This window comes from Trichoplusia ni, chromosome 20 (assembly GCF_003590095.1).
Source record: "Trichoplusia ni isolate ovarian cell line Hi5 chromosome 20, tn1, whole genome shotgun sequence".
Lineage (NCBI taxonomy): Eukaryota > Metazoa > Arthropoda > Insecta > Lepidoptera > Noctuidae > Trichoplusia > Trichoplusia ni.
In genome coordinates this window covers 5,771,822-5,795,642 of record NC_039497.1, presented here as the reverse complement: position 1 = coordinate 5,795,642, position 23,821 = coordinate 5,771,822, and the positions used below count along the sequence as shown (strand labels likewise).

At 39.6% G+C, this 23,821-nt stretch overlaps 1 protein-coding gene across 1 annotated transcript in view; it reads right to left on the bottom strand.

Moving 5' to 3' along the window:
* Window positions 1-52: 52 nt before the first annotated feature.
* LOC113503891 (Golgi-specific brefeldin A-resistance guanine nucleotide exchange factor 1) overlaps window positions 53-23,821 on the bottom strand; it is a 45,125-nt gene continuing 21,356 nt past the window's right edge. Inside the window, exons 8-30 of the mRNA XM_026886026.1 lie at window positions 23,133-23,301; window positions 20,240-20,872; window positions 15,052-15,202; window positions 14,443-14,642; window positions 13,978-14,186; window positions 13,424-13,589; window positions 12,033-12,264; window positions 11,539-11,687; window positions 11,147-11,273; window positions 8,846-8,970; window positions 8,493-8,620; window positions 7,839-8,061; window positions 7,337-7,469; window positions 6,827-6,942; window positions 6,049-6,244; window positions 5,501-5,625; window positions 4,943-5,024; window positions 4,776-4,861; window positions 4,304-4,474; window positions 3,158-3,328; window positions 2,670-2,769; window positions 1,950-2,287; window positions 53-1,818 (exon numbers count right to left, since the gene is read on the bottom strand). Coding sequence (XP_026741827.1) covers window positions 1,282-1,818; window positions 1,950-2,287; window positions 2,670-2,769; window positions 3,158-3,328; window positions 4,304-4,474; window positions 4,776-4,861; window positions 4,943-5,024; window positions 5,501-5,625; window positions 6,049-6,244; window positions 6,827-6,942; window positions 7,337-7,469; window positions 7,839-8,061; window positions 8,493-8,620; window positions 8,846-8,970; window positions 11,147-11,273; window positions 11,539-11,687; window positions 12,033-12,264; window positions 13,424-13,589; window positions 13,978-14,186; window positions 14,443-14,642; window positions 15,052-15,202; window positions 20,240-20,872; window positions 23,133-23,301 — 4,567 coding nt within the window. The 3' untranslated portion in view covers window positions 53-1,281. The remainder of the gene's footprint in view (window positions 1,819-1,949; window positions 2,288-2,669; window positions 2,770-3,157; window positions 3,329-4,303; window positions 4,475-4,775; window positions 4,862-4,942; window positions 5,025-5,500; window positions 5,626-6,048; window positions 6,245-6,826; window positions 6,943-7,336; window positions 7,470-7,838; window positions 8,062-8,492; window positions 8,621-8,845; window positions 8,971-11,146; window positions 11,274-11,538; window positions 11,688-12,032; window positions 12,265-13,423; window positions 13,590-13,977; window positions 14,187-14,442; window positions 14,643-15,051; window positions 15,203-20,239; window positions 20,873-23,132; window positions 23,302-23,821) is intronic.

Below are 23,821 nucleotides of genomic sequence, written 5' to 3'. Positions count from 1 at the left end.
CTCAAAGATACCAACATCACTTTCTTATACCATAACAAGTAAAACCACAGTGTATGTTATAAACATTTTAATAATAAATTGTTAAACATTATATTACATTGATACAATATTAGTTATATATGACTCTCTATACAAAACGAAACAGATAATTACAATTTACATGATCCCTCCGGTCCAAAACCTTACGATTTCATCTAAATATAAACATTGAAAGGACTAAATAACTTAGCGTATATGAACATGTAGTTAAAACCTCCTAGACAAGTGACATTTACGAATGTTACCGATAGATGGCGCTATCAAGAACTTAGATCACGTGACTCACAGCTGTTTGCAAAAACACTTAGATAAGTGGGGTTTTTGTTAGTACATATCAACCTAAGTGGGATATTTTGCTGTGTGTCCTTTTTTAAACTTGGCTTTTGGCCTTTACTTTCATAGTGAGGATCATTATCAGAGTTATCGGCTGTACGAATGCCACTTGCCTGGACGGACTAAAATGACTTCGCAACGAACTATGGGAGAGGTATATAATGGTAAGGAAATTTTAAACAACAGCACAGTACGTAAGTACATATTATTATTACGATGTAAGTACTGACATATTAAGGAATATTAAAGAAGATGAATATTATCAGCAGAAGAAACAATACAAAAGTTGTGTCGGTTGGCTTTCAATAGTCCAATGTCTGTCAGAACTTTTTTTAAAGAAAGTAATGTAATGAAGTGAAAACTGCATAAGTTTTCTCCAGTTCCTCAAAGTTCGTCACGAAGTGATTACAAGTTTTAAATAAATACAAAAATATATTGGCCTGGAATGTGATACATAAAACAATATTTCTAAAATAAATTATAATTCCCAGTTGTTATTAGGCCGATGCGAAGAAATATCACTTGAAAATAATTTAAAAATTGATTAAAATAATTTCTTAAATACCAAGCTAAGAATACATAAATAATGGTGATTGCCCTTATGATATAGGACTTTATTTTAAAGGTGGTAAGGCTAATAATCCCATGTACATTTAAATATATAATTTAATTAAACTATATTATAACATTAAGTGTATTTTCTAACTAGATTGTATGATTAGACCAGAAATGTTGTATTTAGTGACTGCAAATATATGTTATCAGGACTTTTAAACTGCCTGTTCGTATACTCTTTTGTATACAAATTGAAATTCCGGCGAAATTTATATTTACAAGTTGATATTGTTGGAAACTTCTGGCCTTTCTCAATTTCGTTTACAACCACGTGCCCCGGTCGCGGTCGCTCAGCTATCCCTCCTGTGTCGACATCAGGGTGTCAAACACCTCAGACCCGGGCCCTATCGCCTCACTCACAGACCCAAAGTAACTCGAAAAGTTGAACATTCCTGAATCCTGCCTCACGTTGTCACTCGATCCAAATTGAGCCTTATTCGTACTGTGCATAGGTGTTGTATTTGCACTGAAGGATTTCTTATCTAGGACGGCTAGTAGAGGATTTTGCTCGGGGTTCTTGGGGTCCTCGGGATCGTATAGGGTTGCTTCTTTCGTTACATCTTTGATTTCACTGTACGGGTTGGTTAGGTAGTCGGCGTATAGCTCGCTGTGTGCGACTTTATTTTCGGGGGCCTCGTTGTAAATGTATGGCGTTTGTGTGGGGTCTGGTTGGACGAGGTTGATTGGGTACGGCGTGGGGTAGGCGACGTTCTGCATGAGGTCTGGCCGGGATGGGTCTGGTCTGGGTACGGCGGTCTGCGTGTCAGCGCTCTGCGGGTATAGGATCGGCATCTGCGACTGTATCGACATGCCAATAGGGGTCGAAATCATCTGAAAAAGAAATATGAAGCTGTTTAGAAACTTACACACTTAGTCGTAAATAAACAGATGTTATAAAATTCCAGATAGAGTTAAAACAATCCAAGTTAGACCTAATAAATTTCGCTTAAATTCCGACCTACCTCATTCAAAGGCTGCAGTAGCACAGAGGATGTTAATCCAGCCTGATCGTATAAAGGGTTCCTAATGGGTACCATCCCACTGATTGGCGTAGGGGCCACCAACGTTGGCGTGTTGGCGACCAAGGGCGGTGTTTGTACGATGTTAATTGGGGAGTGGGGGTTGGGTACGTTGGGCACGTTGGCCACGTTGGGTGGGAGTGCTGTGGGCTGTGGGAGTGGTGGGGAGACGGGTAGTAGTGTGGGCGTACTGGCCGCGGACACGGGTACTAGGGCCGGCAGCGACGGAGAGGGACCCTGCACGCTGGCCAGGCTGCTGGGCGGCGGGGCTGTGTCTTTCACTGGAACAATAACACTTACATTACATACCAAAGCGAAAAAATATAGACCCGAAAAAAAAAAACGTAACATATTTAGTTTAGTGGTTTCTTAGGTTTACGCGAATGTTAGACATTGAAATGAAACTACTTTTACGGATTTTATCGCGGTTTAATTTTAGACGTATCATGATTTTAGACGTATCATGGTCACGGGCAGACCGTCTGCCCGTGACCATGATACCTGCAAAGGTTTCGAAACGTCGGGAACTAAAATCTAAAATTAAACCGCGATAAAATCCGTAAAAGTAGTTTCATTTCAATATTTAGTTTAATTTAGAAGAATTAATTTAGAAGCATTGTGCTGCTCTACACGTAGAAAGAATATTATGTTATACATATGTACCTTGTGGAAACAGTTCTTCTTTCAAGTTAGGCAGGAACTCGTTGATCTTTTCCCATGTCTGGTACCATAATTCATTGTAGCCGTCGCCGTTGCTGAATATCTGCAAAGATAGCATCAAATATTATCACTTGGGTCGGTACGATTACTCATTTGTGTCGCTCACGTTTTTTCAAGGACCTTCGTGAGTTTGATTCTGAATAAAATAAGTGCAAACTATAAACTGCTAGGGATCGTATCACATAAAAATCTTCATCATATCAAAATTAGTTATCAGCACGATAACGATTCCGCTTTAAAAACTCATTCACAGCTCCTAGAAGCACCGATAAGTTTAGTTAAAATTAAAAAAGAACTCCCCTGTAAAGTAGTTCTAGATAAGAGGAGTTTCTCCAGAAGTGGTTAACATCATCATCATGACCCCATAATTCGTCCACTGCTGGATAGGCCTCCCCAATTGCACGCCATCGAGGTCTATCTTCGGCACTTACCCTGACGGAGTCCATGACTAGGATCATGTTCTTGAGCGACTCGAGCGCGGCCTCGGTGAGCGGGTCGTCGGGCGGCGCGGCCAGCAGCGCGCGCTGGCGCGACACCACGCGCAGCCACACGCGCCCGAACGAGCCGCGCGAGCTCAGGGCCGACAGGTGTTGCAGGAACACCTGCGCACAGCGGCCACACTTGCTGATGACTAGTGGACTACACTAATGTTATGTAACACGAAGCCGACAACAACATAGGTGGGAAAAGACTAGGCCGATGATAATCTTTGCAACATATGGAGTGCAAAGAATTGAGTAGCTGGGAGGATATTAATATTTGTTTATTTAGTGCATTGTGGTATATAAGTAATTGTTGAAAATAACGTTATTAAAAAAAAAGATAGATCTGTTATGACCTGCCACGTTTAATAAGTGATACCAGCCTGTATACGCACGTCCCAGGGAGGGGCACAGACCTCTTCCCTTATGGGAAGGGTGAATATGAGTGTTATGCATTAACTGTATGATATTACACAAAAATGAGTCCCGTACTAAATCAGTAATATGAAATCCTTGTTTAGCTTGAAAACAAACATTAAAGTTACAACACAGCACAAAAATAATTAGACTTATAACAAGCTTTTGTGAAAGAAACAGACATCCGATGCGGTGAATACACGGTACATTGCTTGCTGCCATTGATATGGTGATTTAAATTATAAAGGCTATATTTACAAAATAGAAACAGTCATATATAAAAAAATGGCATGAAATGAAGACAACGAAGAATATGTACGATGTGGACGAAGCGTTTGTTAAGCGTATGCGCAGCGCGGACACCACGACAACTTGCCAAGCACATCGTGGAATATACGATGCGCTTACGCTCAATGTACGCATATGCTGGTGATGTGATGAAACGATGACGGCTTCGTGTTCGGGTTCCGTACGTAAAGGTTCCAGTGATACCCAATTGCTAAGATACCGTATTAGTCAGACAGTTGAATATGTACAAAGATGAGGTATTTTTCTTGCAGCTATGAAAAATGCATGAAAACAGAATTCAATTAATGTTGATTGATGAATGAACAATTTATTTCCACTTTAATAGTAAGCGATTCTGACTCGCTTTTGTTCGATACCTGTAGTACATACCTTGCACATGATAGTATTGGCCCTGGCGGTGGTATCAGCTCTGCGAGGCAGCTGTTCCAGGAGTGGGAACAGAACGCTCTCGAAGCACGCCTCCCAGCCACTGCCCCCCATGGCAGACAGACCAGGCACCAGGAGAGCCCGCTGGAGATATGCTATAGCACTGTTTGCAACCTGCAAGGGAAATTTACTCTTAAGGACCTTGGAAAATAATTAGATTAAGTGCGAAAATCGTATAAAAATTCTGTCTATCGAAAATTTCTTTTTTTGAGCACATATAGCGCTAATACTAAGTATATGAGTGTCTTTGATTTAGTCTAAGGATGTATGGTTTTTAAGTCTTTTCACTCAAACGTCTATACCGATTTCTATGAAGATAGATGGCAGTTTGGATTAGCAAAGGCTACTTTTATCCGACTTCGACGTAGGCGAAACCGCAAGCAACAGCTAGTTAAACAATATAATAATATCTCACCTGTTTCCGTCTGTCCGTGCAGAATTGTGCGATACCTTGCAGTAGTGGCTTCCACGCTACCTCCCATAGGTCGTATTCTTCAGCACCTGAGAGAAAAATATATACATTGGGTGGTCATAGAAAAAAACAATCTAACATTAATTATAATGGCATCAAAAAAGACTGACTTTGTCCCTGGTCGGCTTCGTCTCGCCACCATTTGAAGATCTGTGCTGTGCGGCTGTGTAGCGTGTGCATCAGGTCTAGTAACTGGAAATGATATTCATGTTAAAATTTCGCGACTAATTTTATTTGGTAATGGTAGAAGACATAGCGTCTCCAATCTTATAAAGTAAAATACCATTAATTAAAAATTGAATTCACCATTACCCATTAAACCAACAACCAAGAAAACGTTGACGGGCCAGTTGGTCTAGTGGTTAGTGACCCTGACTGCTATACCGGAGGTCGTGGGTTCGATTCCCGCCCAGGACAAATGTTGTGTGATGAGCATGATCATTTGTTCTGGTGTCTGGGTGTAATTTATCTATAATATGTATGTATTTAGAAATATATAAGTAAGTTTATCAGTTGTCTGGTTACCATAACACAAGCTCTGCTTAGCTTGGGATCCGATAACCGTGTGTGAGTTGTCCCAGGATATAATAGGATATTTTACGTCAAAATGCAATGAAATCATTCAATTAATTTATCAATATTCGTGCAAAATGCAAGTGAGTATTTACCTGTATGCTGACCATATGATACTGATCTAGAGTATCCACCTCCTCGTCGCTGGAGTCATCGTAGTTCTTCCTGCCAGAGCTAGGCCGAGACTTGCGTCCGGAACGAGATTTGCTAGATTTCTTGCCTGTAACATAAATTATTATTATTGCTATTCAGTATAATGTTGGACTTAACAAATACATTGTCTCTTTGATATATTTCAGAGGTCACACAGATAACAGACACAGAACAGATAGTTGAATCATAATGGTGTGCCACGATATATTTTATTTTGGATCAACATTAGCCCATAACTCTCTTTTGCATTCACTTTTTAGTTGGATTCGATATTTTATTATTATGCTTTGTCATCAGTGCAACCTTGACAATAGATAGAATTTGCATCCATTCAAAACTACACGGACAGCCGGGTAATTGAGGTCATCACGCTAAATCCACTGTGCGCGATGTGTTGCGTGTTCGAGCCCCGCGTAGGACAGGCATGTGTGTGATACACGTATACTTCCTCAGTATAGTCTGGGCGAACCTGCTAGCAGGCTATACCCACCATCATGCAGCGTGGCCCTGGCGAACAGCCTGACGGCGCGCACGGCGGCGCGGCAGTTGTAGGGCGTGACGTGCGCCACGTCGCGCACCACCAGCGCCAGCGCCTCGCAGCAGCGCGCCAGCGCGCCCGCGCGGTGCAGCCGCAGCGGCGCCGCGGGGGCCGGGAAGCCGGCCTGCGGACCTGACTCATTTTTCACCTGGTGGACAAGTGCGGAATGGGAAGTTACGGTCTCTATTCGAGTAAAACGAAAAAAACAAAAACAATAAGAAGAAGCATTGGAAATAGAACCCACATCCTGGATTTGAAGCGCGCTCTACACTCGCGCGCGATTCTTGCTGTGAATTCACGCCACGATTCGCGCCGTTCCCCGCAACGAACGGGGAACGGCGCGAAGCGTACGCACGAATCCATCTGCAAACGCGTTTCGCGGCTTTTGCGGTGTTTCGCGCCGCGAGTCTAGAGCGCGCTTTAAAACACAAAAAGTAATTTAAAAAAAAAATAGTTTTAAATTGTCACTCCGTCCCAATTCTTAAAATCAGCCCAGCCGTTTTTATAGTTGTAAATTGCATTGTTATCAGCATTGAAGCTGCCTTGAAATTTCAGCCTGCAAGCTTATCGGAAAGTGCCTCAAAATTGAGTTACAAAAATCCAAGTGGAACGACAAAAAACAAAAGTGTATAAAAACGTGGGAAAAAAATAGATGTAACACGTATAATAAGACTTTCAATATTTGCTTAATCTACTAGTTCTTGATTAGAACCTGGTCTGCAAGTCTTACCAGTATCCATCCCTGTGTCTGCGGCGAGTGTGATAGTTCACTCTCGGAGGAGACGCTGGTCGGTCTCCTGTCGCTCTCGTCTTCTGAACCTTCAGATCTGCTCGAGGCGGCTGGACCTGAACAAAACAGTCGTTTAGGCAAAGCTTCAAAACCATGGAACTGCTAGGCAAGTTCAAATGTGGTGGCTGGTCGGTCTGCTGACCTTAGTCTTAATAGTTGACGGTCTAACTACATTCTGATTTATAGCGACTTCAAATATAATGTTTCTTTGGCACCACACCTACACAATTATATTATTATTGAATATATTATAGTATTGTATATTGTATTGGAAGTGGAAAAGGGTGGGCGAAATTAGATGCGGTCCATAGTAATTATTATTGCTACTTAGAAGCCTTATTTGAATAATTTGTGTATCTTATTTGGGGGTAAGGTAGCTAATAATTATTATCAAACCTGCTAACACTCATGGCAAATAAATAATAATTTTCATATAGTATGTATACTGACTAGTGGGCTGCGCGTCGTTGGGCCAGGCGCCCGCGCCGGCGGCACACAGCAGCGCGAACACGATGTCCCACTCCTGCGCACTGTGCACGTTCTGAGCGGACGTCTTCACTATCTCGTACATGCCGCACGAGATCTGGATCAACCAAATATGAATTTAATCTTTGTTTTGCGGAATTTTTCAACCTCACAGGTCACCATCACAAAGATATCAAGACTTAGGATAAGCATTCGTGGATCACATAAATGCTTGTCCTACGCGGGGATCGAACGTAGGACACATCGCGCTCCGTGGTTTTGGCGTGGTGCCCTCAACCCCTGGGCTATGTGGACATCAGTGGAGACACAGACTTCGTTTGCTCGGTAACGTCGACGGGATGGGAGAAGATTGCGGTGTTAAGAGAGTTTCTTGATATCTCCGGAGTGATGCAGTCGAGGAGGGCCTTCAGACGCTTCAAGCCGGAGCCTGGCCAAGATCAGGTAAAGCGTAGTAGTAAGTACTCACGACGTCCGCCTGCTGGTAGAACAGCTTGTAGGGCAGCTGGAACAGCAGCGTGAGATGGTGCAGCACGTGCGGCGCGGCGGCGTCGCAGCGCATGAGGCGCGCCGCCGTGCGCAGCAGCGCCGTCAGCGCGCGCCGCAGCGGGCCCGGCCCGCGGGGGCCCGCCCACCACACCGCGCGCTGCAGCTGCGCACTGGCGTCCTCCCACACGCTCAGCAGCCGGTCTCTGGAGTGGCAACAAACAATCAATTCTGCGTATCGAGGGACAAACATAAGCCTCAAGATGCGCAAGATGCTTCCGAATCTAGTCAAACCACCTTCTACGTTACCGCTCCTTCGGGCTGTGGGGAGTAATATACTGCGTTTGCCAATTCATCGTGTCCACTCTAATATTCTTCTGCTCAAACTCTAGGCTATGCCGCTAAATCGGTCACTCCAATTCTTCTCCGGATAATCTCGTCCCTGATTTTCAAAAGCCAAAGAAACTCCGAGCAAAGCTCGCTCCATTTTAAATTTGTGAACCAACCCTACTATTAGGGTATTATTATTACTGCAACCTTTTGCCAACCGCAGTTCAGATCCTTATTGAAATAGGTTTTCCTAATAGTTTCGTACTAGACTAAATAAATCCACTATTTATAAAGTTTGAGTTCCTACCTGTTCTGTATTAGAGTCTGTCCCAGTAGCTCTAAAAAGAATATGGTGATGTCTTCCAGTTGAGGGTTGAGCTGAAGACTGTCGGTGTCAGGTGGTGTACCAACTACTACCATGGCACGGACCAACTCCTGCAAACAACGTAATAAATTATTTTTGAACACAACTAGAATATTCATAAAAGTCAGTCTATACCTCACAGGATCTAGTACAAAATTTCAAAAAGGAATAATAAAACAATATTTTTACAATTACATTCGAAATTATTACCAAAAGCATTCTTAGCAGACGAAGTATAACCTATACCAAAGGGCTAAATGATCTAGATATTATTCTTATTTTTAAGCTTAACATACCTGTAAACTATCTAGCTGCAAGAATTTAGTTTCAGTAATAAGCAGACCGGGCAGGTTGCACTTCGCGACGCACTCCGTCGCGGCATCGATCAGCGTCTTCTCATGAGGCGTCGGGGCTCGCATGCCTATAAAGAATCGATTATTATAACACTACTGTACAGAGAAAATAACACGAATATTAGAAACACGATAATAGTATTTTATATGTCAAAAAGCTGGTTTTATCACTTAAGACAAGTTTTAGAGGTAACGTGCAGTCAGCAAAATGAGATACTAAACCCAATCCGATTTAACAAAGCGTCTATTTCACGAATTGGCGGTTCATTTTATATAAACACAATTGTCTTCATGTTGCTGAAAAAGAAAACATACATTTTTCAGAAACATGAAGCAATCGTTGTCTAGTATAAATTTACATTGCGCCTTGTAAATTGGGTTGTGTAAGTCGGCCTGCGTATCTGACTGTATCAAAGAGAAACGTTACTCTCCATTTTTGGACGGTCGTTTTAAAATACAGAAAATTTAAAACTAAAACAGAAGAAATAATAACGAACATATTTTGAGACCGGAAACAATTGAAACAAGGAGGAAAAAAAGAAAAACAATTATAATATACACGCTGCTTATACAAAAAAAATCAACAAATAATATTTCCAAAAATCAGCCCAAGCTCCGAACGATTTTTTCTTTATCGATTTTATAATCGATATTTAGTCGGTCAGTATATTCATGTCGCCGGCAAGCTGTATAAGCTATATAATAACTCGGCAACGTACTAAGCCTGATACTTTATAGGATCACACAGATTGCGGCGAACATAATAAAAACGTTGAAGGGGACTCTTTGCTGGAATGCGTAACGAAGAAAAATAGATAAAATCATATTTTTGAAGTATCGTAACGATGATTGTTAAATGATGTAACATTTTCCTCACGCTTATTTATTGAGATTGGCCGACTATCCCCGCCAAGTCAGCTTATGATTAAAGATTTCGGTTGGGTCCGAAACTAGTCGGCCAATATCTATAAATAGGCGCGAGAGAAAACCAGCTTTATGACAATGCAATAGAGTATGTTTTTGTGAATCATTGGACAGAGACGTATGTTCTTCTGATCTGCCGCTCGTGTAGAAATTTCTCGGGATAGAGAGAAGTACAAAGCGCGAGAGGCGAGTATCATTCTTCGCGCGCGGTGTACTTCATACCCTTCCCGAGATTGTGGCTTGAATGTTGATGAAGACGGAGAAACAACCTGCTTTTGAATATAGAGAAAAAAGGATGTTAATAGATGGAAATTATGTAATAGTCGACTTTTTGTTTTTAAGTCGGTTTAAATTTGATTAACAAAATTAGTTTGAACTTAGCTTGAATATTTTATTGTGTACTGAAAATTACCAAACTTTGAAAAAATTACTTGCAGATTTTAACTTGAAAAGCACTTTCAGAAGTTCTCCTTTCCACTTTCGATAGCAGAAGAAAACATTAACAGCTATAGCAAGATGGCATTGAAACACGGTTTGTTAGTAACCTCATTACGTACAATGTGACCTCATAAGATGTATATGCCTTATATAATTCTCGTCCATTTTTCCAGGATCGCCTGACTAGTTTCAAATCCCACCCCACGATGGTCACCTTCACGCTAGCTCATGTTTAGGTTCCCGCTAGTCTAGACCTAACACGAGCTGTGTGGACAAAGTATTCATATCGTCAACGTCACAATCAGCACGGATAATTTGTAAAATCCATACCAATTGTAACGAATTTGATTCGAATGCTTTGTTATTGCATTTGTAATAGCGCTCTTTTTTTGTCTGAAACTAGACAGGCAGTACCGAAAAATGTACATAAATACTTCGTCTATAGAAAAGTGCAGCCGTCTTTGCCATAGAACTTACCAATAATCAGACAAAATTTACGCGAAGCAACATGCAATTTAGGCAATAGTTAGGAGGAGTTCAATAGTGAACAATTTGGCACTAGATCTTTTTCTATTGTAAGGAATTGCTCTTCTTTAGATAATAGAAAAATCGCGAAATTTGGCACTTATTATGAGGTCTGCGCAACCAACTGGCAAGAGCTGGATACGAGCAGCCGAAGATAAATCTCGATGTCGAGTAAATTGGACGAAGTGAGGACTGATGATGATGGGGATTAGTATTAGTGGATATCCAGAGGAGAATAAATAATGTTCTATTTACGGAGGCAATGCCAGAGGCAATACTTAGTAATTCGATCTCCAAAACCCCACAGAAGAGATTAGTATATACCCATAATACATAATAATGTATAACATAGTGTACCTGTTTCACCGAGCGCTATGTAGGAGTAGATGCTGGAGAGCAGGCCGGCCTCCGAGCCACGCGCGGCTTCCCGTATGAGAGACACAGTGCCGTTCGGGGCTAAGTAGTCCTCGGCTTCTATTAGACACTGCGAACAGACTTTTTATGTATACTCTAGCTTTAGAAAAAATAGGTAGTTAATGGGCATAATAGATAGAAAATGTATAATATTGAAACTAAAAATCTGAAACAATTAAAGTTTGCAGCGAAAATCCTTTATATCAATGTTCCATTTTGTTAATTAAACATTCATAAATTGTTCTGTTGTTAAAGAGCCCTCATGCACAAAACGTTATTCAATATTTGTATCTTTTGAAACAATGGTATTAGATAGTAATAAGCACCTTATTTACCTTAGGTAAAAGCCGTCCAATATACAGAGTTTTTACAATCTCCAGCAGATGGCGCCACGAGTCGCGCACGCAGTCCGCGTGTCGCGCCGCCACTGCGCATGCGCGGCGTAGAGCCAACTGTGCCTTGCTGGACTGACCCAGTGCTACTCCTAAAAAAAAGATTGAAAAGGTTATAGAACAGTCACTTAAAAGATACTGTGAGCAAAACCAATAACAAGCATCTCACAAGCATCAAATCAGACTGGCACTTGAGTATGTGAAACCTCCGGCGACGCGCAAATCTTAATGCGATAATTATCTTTTCAATACTCAATCATTTATTGCATTCCATGTGTTACAGAGATGGTACAAAAAAATAACAGTTACAGATCAATATGGACCCTGTTGGGCACGCAATAATTTAGGAGAGAGGAACTTTTATGTTCTAATAAGTTTCAAAGTCATCGATTTCGAAACAACTTTAACAGTATATTAAGTGTGTAAATAATTCTTACCTATAGCGATATAATTGGCATATTGCGGCGCTAGCAACCCAGTAAACTTGCACAGAGTCAGCAGTAGTGTATCGAGGGTTATGCAGTCGGGAGGCAGTCTTGCGATCAGGGAGGCACAGCGTTCGAGTCCGTTCAGCGCCATCAAGGCTCCCGTCTCCCGGGACTTGTTGGTTTCCAACTCCTCGACGGTAGGTGGTGATGCGCGCTCGAAGGCAGCTGATAGTGCCGTCACCTGGGGAATCATCAGATTTAGTCTAGATCTACAATGTATAAGTTTTGCTGGTTCAATGAATAAGAAATTAACAAAGCACTGCTTAATACGAAAGGAAAAGGAGATACAGTTAATATATTTAAGAGATATAATTATTTCCACACAAAAAAAACAATCTTGACCGCCCTTATCACGGTAATACTGAAACTTATACACATCAATATCAATAAAAACATTAGACATATTTTAGAATACTCAATTATAAGTAATCACAGTGGACCCAGAACATGCTAAAAAGAAGAATAACACAAGACAGCGCAGGTTTTTCCATAAGGAAATATAGCAAGACGTAATATAGTTAAGGTCTCGGGTCGAGCCTGAATGTGGCAGGCACAGGACGAAAAAGGGAAGACATATGCCCAGCAGTTGGATGACAAAAGGTATGAATTATGGTGTGACATAGATCCTTCAGCAAGACCCATTCACACTTACGCAAAGATTCAGATAAGTAAGGATTATCAGAATATTTACGCCACAAAATCACGCTAAAACGAAATAAAGTGACATTTCCTCAAAAAAAGTCAATTCGTTATAACACCCCGTCATTTTTGCGTCGGGGGCTAAAAACAATAATAAAATACAATCGAACAAGTGCAATACCGTTAACTGAAATATTGGGATACGTCAAACACGTTTACAGGCCCGAAAGCCACGTTCAGACTAGCACAAAGTTCATCAATCATTTATTATAGAAATTAAACAAAGTCCAGTTATGTGGTCTTCATATCCTTGCCGCTCTATGTCTGTTTCTTGTGTGTCTATGTTGTATAGTCCACCACACCGCAGACGATTTTGATTTAATCGTTGCTATAAACTGAAGGATTAAATCAAAGTCGCCTCCGGGATAGGGATTGTCTTATCTTGATCTCGATGTCTTCAACTCTTGAGATTTATCCATCGACGAATGCTCATGTGTAATCCCGATCCCGTAGTCCAGAGGTTCTAGACTTGATCCCAGACGCCCCCACGTTGCATATATAGCATGGTGAAACAGAATTTAGATAGAGGGACCGTTTGAAGGTTCCCGAACACTTACTAACGTGACTGTTTAGGTAATGGTGAAAACGAACATAAGTAAGTTATATTGGTGGGATATACGGTGTTGGTATAGGGTACTTACGGTGGGCGGGCAGGCGACGGTGAACAGCCTGGCGTGGTGCTGGTGGTGGGCGGGCACCGCGCGGTAGCGGGCGCCGTTACCTGCGCCACGCCGCTGCAGCACGCGCCACAGGTAGGCTTCACGTACGAGGCCGGTACGTTCTGCTGGCATCACCATTTCTTCGTTCCTAGGAGAAAGTGAAAAGGTCAATCATCGAATTATTGTTTAAACAGTATTTATTATGCTAACAACTTCGCTGTACCAATAGGTATTATAGTCAAACAAGAAAAAAATCATATATAACTCAGGGGTCAGTGAAATGGTCAAAATTAACCTATTAGTAGCCACTAGTTTCACAAATGACATATAGTTACGATGAATTAATAATTTCAATAAAGACAAAACTAAAACTGCAAAATTCAATATTTCGGCTTATCACTAACTAAATAAGTTATCTTTTTCCAGTATAATTGCAAAACTATATCTGATATAATTTTATATTACTTCACAAAACTTAACCAATCTTTGAAACCCGATAGATACGCAGCACAAACAATAAAAAAAACCCAACTCACTTGATAGAATGGAATATAGCTTCAAGCATACTTTGATCGAAGTCCTCAGAGCCATTCAGCCCCCTGAGGTTCTTGACAAAGTCCTCAACCGTCATGGGTACGTTGAGTTTCTTGGCGTTGTGGTTGTGCTGGTCCATGTTCAGCATGATCACGGAGTAGGCCAGCCGGAAGGCCGCGTCAGTGTTCGCGAATGGCTCTCCATTCGTGCTCTGTGGGAGACACAACGAAAGTTATATGAAAATACTGTACTTTCAATAAGAAACTATTTCCATGTGTGGGCGAGAAATCTAAGTAAAGAATCAATCTCTTATTTATTTCTTTTTTATTATGAGCTAAATGTCTACATAACCCATAGTTAAAGAAAATCGTAGGAGCATACGCATAGTATTTGTCAACTGATAAGAGATTAGAAAAAGCAAAAAAGAGATATGTAATTCGGCGGAAAACCATCAAACTATTACTCACATGCCACCGTTCAGCGAATCGCTCCATAACGAGGAAGATGAGTGGTGCTTCTCCGGGAAGTCTGAATGTCTCCAAGTACAGTCGCAGAGCCTGGTCTATCCTCAAGCCGGCGTAGTCGAAGCTGTCTGCGAAGGCGCCCAGGACTGAGGGTCCACCGTCCTCGTCCTCACCGCGAGACGAGCGCTTGCAGATATATTCACCTGGTGAAACAAGATGGTGAGAAATAAGTTCACATCGAATTAACGAGAAACTTTCTAGTCAAACCAAAAATTTAATTCAAAACTATACTATTTAATATTTATGTAGAAGAAATTGTTGTCATAATAGATATATATATACCCTTAACATATTATATACCTTTTTAATATTGTTAAATCTATGAATGAAACCTACCCGGTTGGAACTTACTACAAATATTAAAAGGTCAATGAAAGAAATAGTTTAAATAAGACCGCCATTGTTTGCCATCACATTATATGTATTAAGAATCACTGCTGCAATTCCATGGTGTACAATAAAGTATATTCAAATTTAGTTTTTTTACGAAAGTTTACAAAAACCATTGAACTTAAAGCTAGGAATCTAAACAATTTAGGCAAAGAAACTCACCAATCATTTTCTTGTCCAGATCCGGGTTTTCCCTGAGGAAGATGGCAACTTCGTGCGGGTCTAGCGGCGTGGTCAGCACCCCGTGCTCCTGCAGGAACTCGATGCCGCGCTCCGGCTTCTGGTTGAACATCTCCGTGCCTTGCGTCACCCACTGCATGTCAAGAACAAGGATCGACATCAGTACAACACATATAAGTCGTTAGATAAGCGCAAGCTTTGATTGATTGATAAGGTGATTCTCAAATAAATAAACACCTACCAAGAACCCTGATATTATGCTTTTGCAAAAATATAGAACTTCGATGAAGGAAACCATTGAAAAGTTACACATTAAAATACAAAAAACGAAAATCACGTAAACATTGATTTGAGTTATCTGCATCTATTGTGATTCTTCTAGCAGAAAAATCTTTAGCGCTCCGGACGTATTATTGAAGTTAGCAACCAAGACACACTGAAAATGTTAGCTTCAATAAGACGCCTGGAGAACTAAAACAGCAGTCTTCGGTTCTTCACAGGGAAGAAGTTTCTTCAGCAAAGTATAACAATCTTCTCCTTGAGGAATAGCTTCAGCGCCCCGGACGTATTATTGAAGTTAGCATGCAGCCTATGATGAAATGTTAGCTTCAATAAGACGCCTGGAGAACTAAAGACAGCAGTCTTCGGTTCTTCACGGGGAAGAAGTTTCTTGAGCAAAGTATAACGATCTTCTCCTTGAGGAATACCTTCAGCGCCCCGGACGTATTATTGAAGTTAGCATGCAGCCAATAATGAAATGTTAGCTTCAATAAGTCGCCCGGAGAACTCAAGTCATTAGATCTTCATGGCGACACGGTTATTCTTTTCTGATGAACAAAATGAGGCTGAAAAATTAAGTGTTAAACAGAAGTGTTTTAAATAACGACAACGTTCAAATACCAGGTACTCTTGTACTACAATCAAAAGTCATTATTCTAGTTGTTTTTTTTTTGTTTCGTTGTTCGTGCTAGGTAGTATTTGAATACTATTTCAATGGGAAGCTAGAGAATAACAACAAGTGTTATTAATCGAGAATAAGCCGTAAAACTTCTTGAGCTGTTGTAATTCTTCAGGCAGAAAGGCTTAACGCCCCCGACAGATTATTGAAGTTAGCATCAAAATCACACAAAATTGTTAACTTCAATAAGACGCCCGGAGAATTAAAGATAACACTCTTCACAGTGCTGTATCCAGCTAACAGCACGTTATTTTCGAATTGCTTATCCTGTAATCATTACATCAAATTCTTAAGCAAATTATTAACACTGATATAGAAAAATAACTTCATCTGTTGTTTATTCTTCTAGTTGAAAACCTTTAGCGCTTCGGACGTATTATTGAAGTTAGCAAGCAAAACATACGGCAACTGTTATCTCCAACAAGACGTCCAGAGCACAAAAGACAGGTCAGCCACCAATGGAGAAAATCATCTTTTGGACCTAGCTAGGAAAATCAAAACTAAAATTATCCGAAAACATACATACATGGTAAAGCAAAGAAACACTTAAATATTTGAAAAAAAATACTGCTTAAACGGAGGTAATTCGTGAGGTTTTATTGTTAAAGATGTCAAACTGTTCGCTTCATCTGTCGTTCTTTTGGAAGTAAACCTTCAGCGCTCCGGACGTATTATTGAAGTTAGCAACCAAGACACACTGAAAATGTTAGCTTCAATAAGACGCCTGGAGAACTAAAGACAGCAGACAGCAGTCTTCAGTAGTTCATATTCTTGATAGTCTGTGAATTTACGTTTTTCTGAAAACATACACAATAAAAAACAATCATCAATCACGACAAAAATTGCCACTTAAGCCGCAGTCCTTTAAATAAGTCTTTTAACTTATTATTAAAGACAATTAACTATTTCATCCCTGTTTTTATCAAGAAGAACACCTTAGCGCCCCGGACGTATTATTGAAGTTAGCAACCAAGACACACTGAAAAATGCTATCGTCAACAAGACGCCCGGAGAACTAAAGACAGTAGTCTTCTGGATGCTTCTGATTCTGTATCCAAAGTTTCTTCTTCGGGAACATTCTGCTATCGTTAATCTTCTAGTAGAAAACCTTCAGCGCTCCGGACGTATTATTGAAGTTAGCAACCAAGACACACTGAAAATGTTAGCTTCAATAAGACGCCTGGAGAACTAAAGCCTTCAATTCTTCAAAGCGGGGGATCAGCTTCTCATGAGAACCTACTCTTTTGAAAACATTAAACATCAAAATTATCATATTAGCCAACGAAGAAAGCCGTACAAAAAAAAAACAAGATATTAATAAAGACAGCATGAATGTATTATTCTTCTAGAAGACTACCTTTAGCGCTCCAGCCGTATTATTGAAGTTAGCATATATACAAGACACTGTTATCTTCAATAAGACGGTCAAAGAACTAAAGAAACCGGCTTGGTGTGGAAGTAACTTGTAAAAAATATTTTAGATTTTGATCCTGTAGGTTGGCTTTAAAACATGTACCGCGTATTGGTCTGGTCTTCATTTCTTCTAGTAGAAAACCTTCAGCGCTCCGGACGTATTATTGAAGTTAGCAACCAAGACACACTGAAAATGTTAGCTTCAATAAGACGCCCGGAGAACTAAAGACAGCAGTCTTCGGTTCTTCACGGGGAAGAAGTTTCTTCAGCAAAGTATAATAACCTTCTTCTTGAGGAATACCTTCAGCGCCCCGGACGTATTATTGAAGTTAGCATGCAGCCGACGATGAAATGTTAGCTTCAATAAGACGCCCGGAGAACTAAAGACAGCAGTCTTCGGTTCTTCACGGGGAAGAAGTTTCTTCAGCAAAGTATAACAATCTTCTCCTTGAGGAATATCTTCAGCGCCCCGGACGTATTATTGAAGTTAGCATGCAGCCGACGATGAAATGTTAGCTTCAATAAGACGCCTGGAGAACTTAAGATAGCAGTCTTCAACTCTATATATAGCTGTTGATGAGGGACGGCCATTTAATCTAAGAGGACAGACATGACAGCATTGAAACAATTTATAAGACACGCTTAAGTTACAACATAAAACTAAAACAACCATCAAAACCGAAAAATATCGAAGAAGAATGACCAGACTTAAAACAACTAGCGCTCTCAAGAAATTTCTAAAGAATGTTTTTCGTAAAACAAGGTCTCAAACCAGTTTTCAAAGGAAAACTGCTGTAATAAATATTCAGTGGCATATGAAGGTAGCACAACACAGAAGTACACATACACAAAAACCATCAACACTCATAGAATAACCACAATAACACAAATTACACAACATGAATAAACGGAACATCAGTTTATCAGCTACAACGTGTCGCCCGATGACTGTGATCTAGAGAACACTCTTGAGAGTATTCCAGATGCGTGAAATGCTCTCAAGACTGTCCGCTAGATCAGTATTGCAGCTGCAGTTAGAAAGTACCTAAATAAATATATTTATTAATATAACATTGAAAAATTGAGTAGCAATAAAAACATACCTGAAAATAAATTATTAACAAGACACATGTTTTTACATACATAATCTCAAAAACAGACTATACATTATAAACAACCAGATCAGTTTATACATGACATACATGAACGTGAAAAATGTACACACATAAAATGGTTCAGCTAAAAATAAGTTTAGTTGCAAATTCCTCAAGAGTTGTTGCCCGATGATTGTGATCTAAAGAACACTCTTGAGAGTATTTCTGATGCGTGAAATGCTCTCAAGACTGTCCGCTAGATCAGTATTGCAGCTGCAGTGACGAAGAACCTAAATGAACATATGTATTTAGTAACATTAGAACATTTTGTACCAATAAGAACAAATTATACAACATGAATAAGCACATCAGTTTATCAGCCATATTTGTTACAAGTTCTTCAAGAGTTGTTGCCCGATGACTGTGATCTAAAGAACACTCTTGAGAGTATTTCTGATGCGTGAAATGCTCTCAAGACTGTCCGCTAGATCAGGATTGCAGGTGCAGTGAGGAAGAACCTAAATAAATATATTTATTAATATAACATTGAATAATTGCGAACCATTAGAAAAATACCCGAATGTAAATGATGAACAACATAAAAAAAGGAATTATACAATATATATAACCACATCAGTTTATCAGCCATATTTGTTACAAGTTCTTCAAGACGTGTTGCCCGATGAATGTGATCTAAAGAACACTCTTGAGAGTATTCCAGATGCGTGAAATGCTCTCAAGACTGTCCGCTAGATCAATATCGCAGCTGCAGTTAGAAGGTACCTAAATATACATATTTAATTATTTACACAGATAATATAACATTGAAAAATTGAGAAGACCAGGTACCATTAGAAATATACCCGAATATAAATGATGAACAACATACAAAAACAAATTATAGATACAATATATATAACCACATCAGTTTATCAGCCATATTTGTTACAAGTTCCTGAAGACGTGTCGCCCGATGACTGTGATCTAGAGAACACTCTTGAGAGTATTCCAGATGCGTGAAATGCTCTCAAGACTGTCCGCTAGATCAATATTGCAGCTGCAGTTAGAAAGTACCTAAATTACCTAAATATACATATTTATTAATATAATATTTAAATTGAGTACCAATAAAAACATACCTGAAAATAAATGATTTACAAGACACATGTTTTGACATACATAATCTCAAAAACAGACTATACAATATAAACAACCAGATCAGTTTATATATGACATACATGAACGTGAAAAATGTACACACATAACATGGTTCAGCTAAAAATAAGTATGACTATTTAGTTGCAAGTTCCTCAAGACGTGTCGCCCGATGACTGTGATCTAGAGAACACTCTTGAGAGTATTCCAGATGCGTGAAATGCTCTCAAGACTGTCCGCTAGATCAATATTGCAGCTGCAGTTAGAAAGTACCTGAAGATAAACGATTAACAACATACATGTTTTTACACATCTTACATAAATACAACAACAGATTATACAATATATAAAGACACATCAGTTTACATAAATATACCTGAAAAGTGTACACACATAAAAAATGTTGACCTAAAAAAGACACACCGCAAAATTTTTCAGAGGAAAAACATACAAAAGACTGATATTAAAAGAAAAGACAATTCGCAAAGAAACCAAACCTTATAACATGTACAGTACCAACTTAATCATATTGAAAAAAACGAAGTCTTACCTTTTTCATGTTCTTGATGTTGTCGAGCTCGGCTTCGGACGGCAGGTCGGCGGAGGGCTTGTGCCTGCCGGTCCTCCCGCAGCCGAAGTACTGGCTGATGTCGTGGGTCACGTGGTCGCTCACCACGGACACGTCGTCCAGCCCGCCCAGCTCCAGCGACACGTGCCCGCCTCGAGCGTCCCTCTCTTTCTCGTCTTCCCCATTCGGTATTTCTATTTCGGCTTTCACTTCTTTGTTTTGGTTGCAGCTCATTTCGATTGCTTCGATTATTGTCATTAAGGCTTCTAAAGATAGGGAATGGATGTTGTACGCTGTTGAGGAGACGACGTTTTTGGACAGTAGTTTCGTGAGTTCTTCGAATATGTCCATACAGTACACGTCACAGTCATAGTTGAGGTATATTTCTGCACAGAGTCCTGGTATCCTGAACATCTGTGCGAGGCTTTCGAGCGCAAGATGGTGGATCTCTTTCAACTCGTAAATAGCCTTCGTCGTGTCAGCTGATATGATTTCTATGATCTTCTTGTAGAAAGCTTCCATTTGAAACTTAAGATGGGTACGGAGTGCTTCGAAGAGCAGGAATGATACTTGGAGATCGAGCGCGAATATTGATATCCTCTCCGTGCTCAGTAACTGTAATTAAAACACCCGTTAGTTTCCTTCTAAAATAAATCAATATTTTCTGTATTGCTCAGTGTGTTGTTCTTAGATCTGGTCTGGTGGATACATTGGACGACGTTGGGTTGATCCCAACCTTCAAGACAAATGTTTTTGTAATGAAAATGTATTCTGTGTCCAAGTGTAATCCATTATATGTATGTATTTAAAAAAAAAAGGTTTGTTTGTCAGTTGTCAACTCATCATAATACAAGCATAGGTTAGTTTGAGACTAGATGGCGTTGTGTGAAAGTTGCGGTATACTATATTAACTCTAAATGTATTAAATGTATAACTCTTTATCAGCTTCGTAATAATGAATAACAATACAAGAATAAAGTTAAAAAGATCACATATCACTCTTTATACAAAAACTATATAAATATAAATAAATTGACATTTGTATTTAAAAAAAGAAAACTATAGCAAAAAAACACATACTTGATATTAGCTTAATTCTTCTGAAATTCAATACAAAGTACATCGAAAGAAGAGTATAATTATCAAGGCAATTCACATACAAATTGAAAACTTAATTAAATCACACATAAGATATGATGTCGCAAAGTACCATTAAGGATCTTCCAAGGAATGATGTCAGCTCGACGTCTTAAGTACCAAACCCAAGACCCAATCTCCGATACAGGCCGAGTGCTGTAGCGAGCGATTGGGCCTTGCGTATAATACTTATTTGATCGCTGCTTGCCTGTCCTCTATACAACTTTAAAACAGTCAAAAAAAATTTGCCGTTTGCGCTAGACACAGACAGGGTACGTTACAAAATTTTCAACCCTAATTAATACTATTAAAGTTTACTTTAAAAAGCGTGGTTTTATGAGAATCTTATAGGCGAAACCAGGGGACCTCTCAGTGTGAAATTGTGATTTGTATACACGAGGTTCGAGTTCTGAACCTACTAAAGACAGAGATACCTATGTGAAATTTTCTAATTCTATGTAAACTAAGGTCATTCGTTTTGTGTTGAACTGACGTGAGTAAACCGTTATTAAATAAATAATTATAAATACTCGTCACGAAAGTTGTTATAATAACATTTAATGATTAAATTTTTCAATAGAAAATCTGACTATTGTTATGTGAAATCGCGTGGATTGATCTATGACATTGACCAAGCTAATGTGGCAGAAAGTTTACAAACATTCCATTTATGGACTAGCAGAACTAAACAGAATATTTTTATACGGAACTGTTTTTTTAATTAACCGGTATTCACTCTTGTTTAACCAGCGCATCATTTAACTGAAACTCCCCCTTCTTAGCCAAAACTATGAAATGAATGAATAAGACAAAGACTATTTAAAATCTTAGAAAGTATATCTTTAGACGTTCTTCCAGGAGTCGATGCCTGTAGATGGCCAGCCCTCCACCCCTCACAGGACGTGACTCATGAAATCTAAGACAAGTTACATCCTGTGAGGGATGACGACCTGGTATCTTTATGTTGTCTTCATCTCCAATTGTCCGTAGTCCAGGTTAATCCTGCATAATTTCCTAAAGAGAATTGCTGCTTTGGTTTCCCGTGCAATTTGGGCTGTCTTAGCAAATACTAAGGTTAACTATTAAATCGTTTTTCATTGAATTTGTTTTAGAAAATGTTGAATCTCCAAATCTGAATGATTAATAATAGTTCTGGTGTAAATGCAAGAGAAACCGCAGGCAACAACAATAGTAAAAATATTTAAACTAATTTTAATGAACAATATGAACTCTACAAAAGAACAATTTTTAATTATCTTTCCAAACATACTTGCGATACAGTAAACAAACTTTACAAACATGTAACTGTAAATTATTGAGATAAGTTAAATTACAACTATCAACATCAGGTCTTTGAAATTGATGTCATAATATGTATACCACAACTTTCTCACATATCGCAATTTAAGGATAATTTTGTGGAATATGTATACAAGTTTTGTAATTTTTAAGTTAAATTGATCATTCAATCTGGACCCACAGAGAAGATTTGGTGTGTAGTACATATGTGTTCGGCTTTATTTGGTTTAACAGTGGACCTGTGTTAATGCACCTATCTGACTTGGTGCTCACGCGGCGCAGGTACAATCCTACCCTCTAATCCGAAAAATTACAAGTCAAAAATGCAATTACAAAAATTGCCTTTCAAAACGCTTATCTCATTTCCAAAGGCCCACACTATATCAAAGAAACTCCTAAAAACACACAGAAAATCAAAAACATAAACATAGGTACTTACACTCAATAGGTTTCTGCAGAGCGGGTCTTTGACCAGGTATAACAGGGATGGGTACTTTGCCAGCTGGTCAGCGGACACCTCTAGGGCTGTGCCCACTAGAGACAGGCCTAGGTGCACCATACCAGACGTGTTCTGACTGTCCAGTGGATTGCACAGCGAGATCAGGAACCTGGTGGAGAAATACGGGTTTTAGAAAGTGTTCAAAAGTTACACAAGTTGGGAATGATGATCTCTATGTCCAGCAGTGGACTGCGATAGGCTGGGTTGATTGATTGAAGGTGGAAATGTGGACTGGCTTATTAGCGAAGTTGTTAATGAAAGCTGGACAGGAGACAGTAGGCTGTTTTGTTCTAATATGCATTTAAAATGATGTAAGTAGAACAAGAGTATAGGCTCAATTTGTTTATTAAGTTATCGAAGATAATATTAAACGAGTGTCGAAATAAATCAGTACATGTGCCTTTTTAAAAAAACCACTACAGAATTCTTACGGCGCGGCGAGGGAGAACACTCTCAGAGCGAGCTTTAGAGGATTACATAAACGCTTGTGTCACTGACTGCGCGAGGATCGAACCTCCGACGCATCACGCATTATGGGCTTGGCGTGTTGACTAATTCCACTCGACTATCTGGTTCACATGTTATGGTGTGAAGAGTATACTATGCTACATAAAATACGGCTGTCCTCC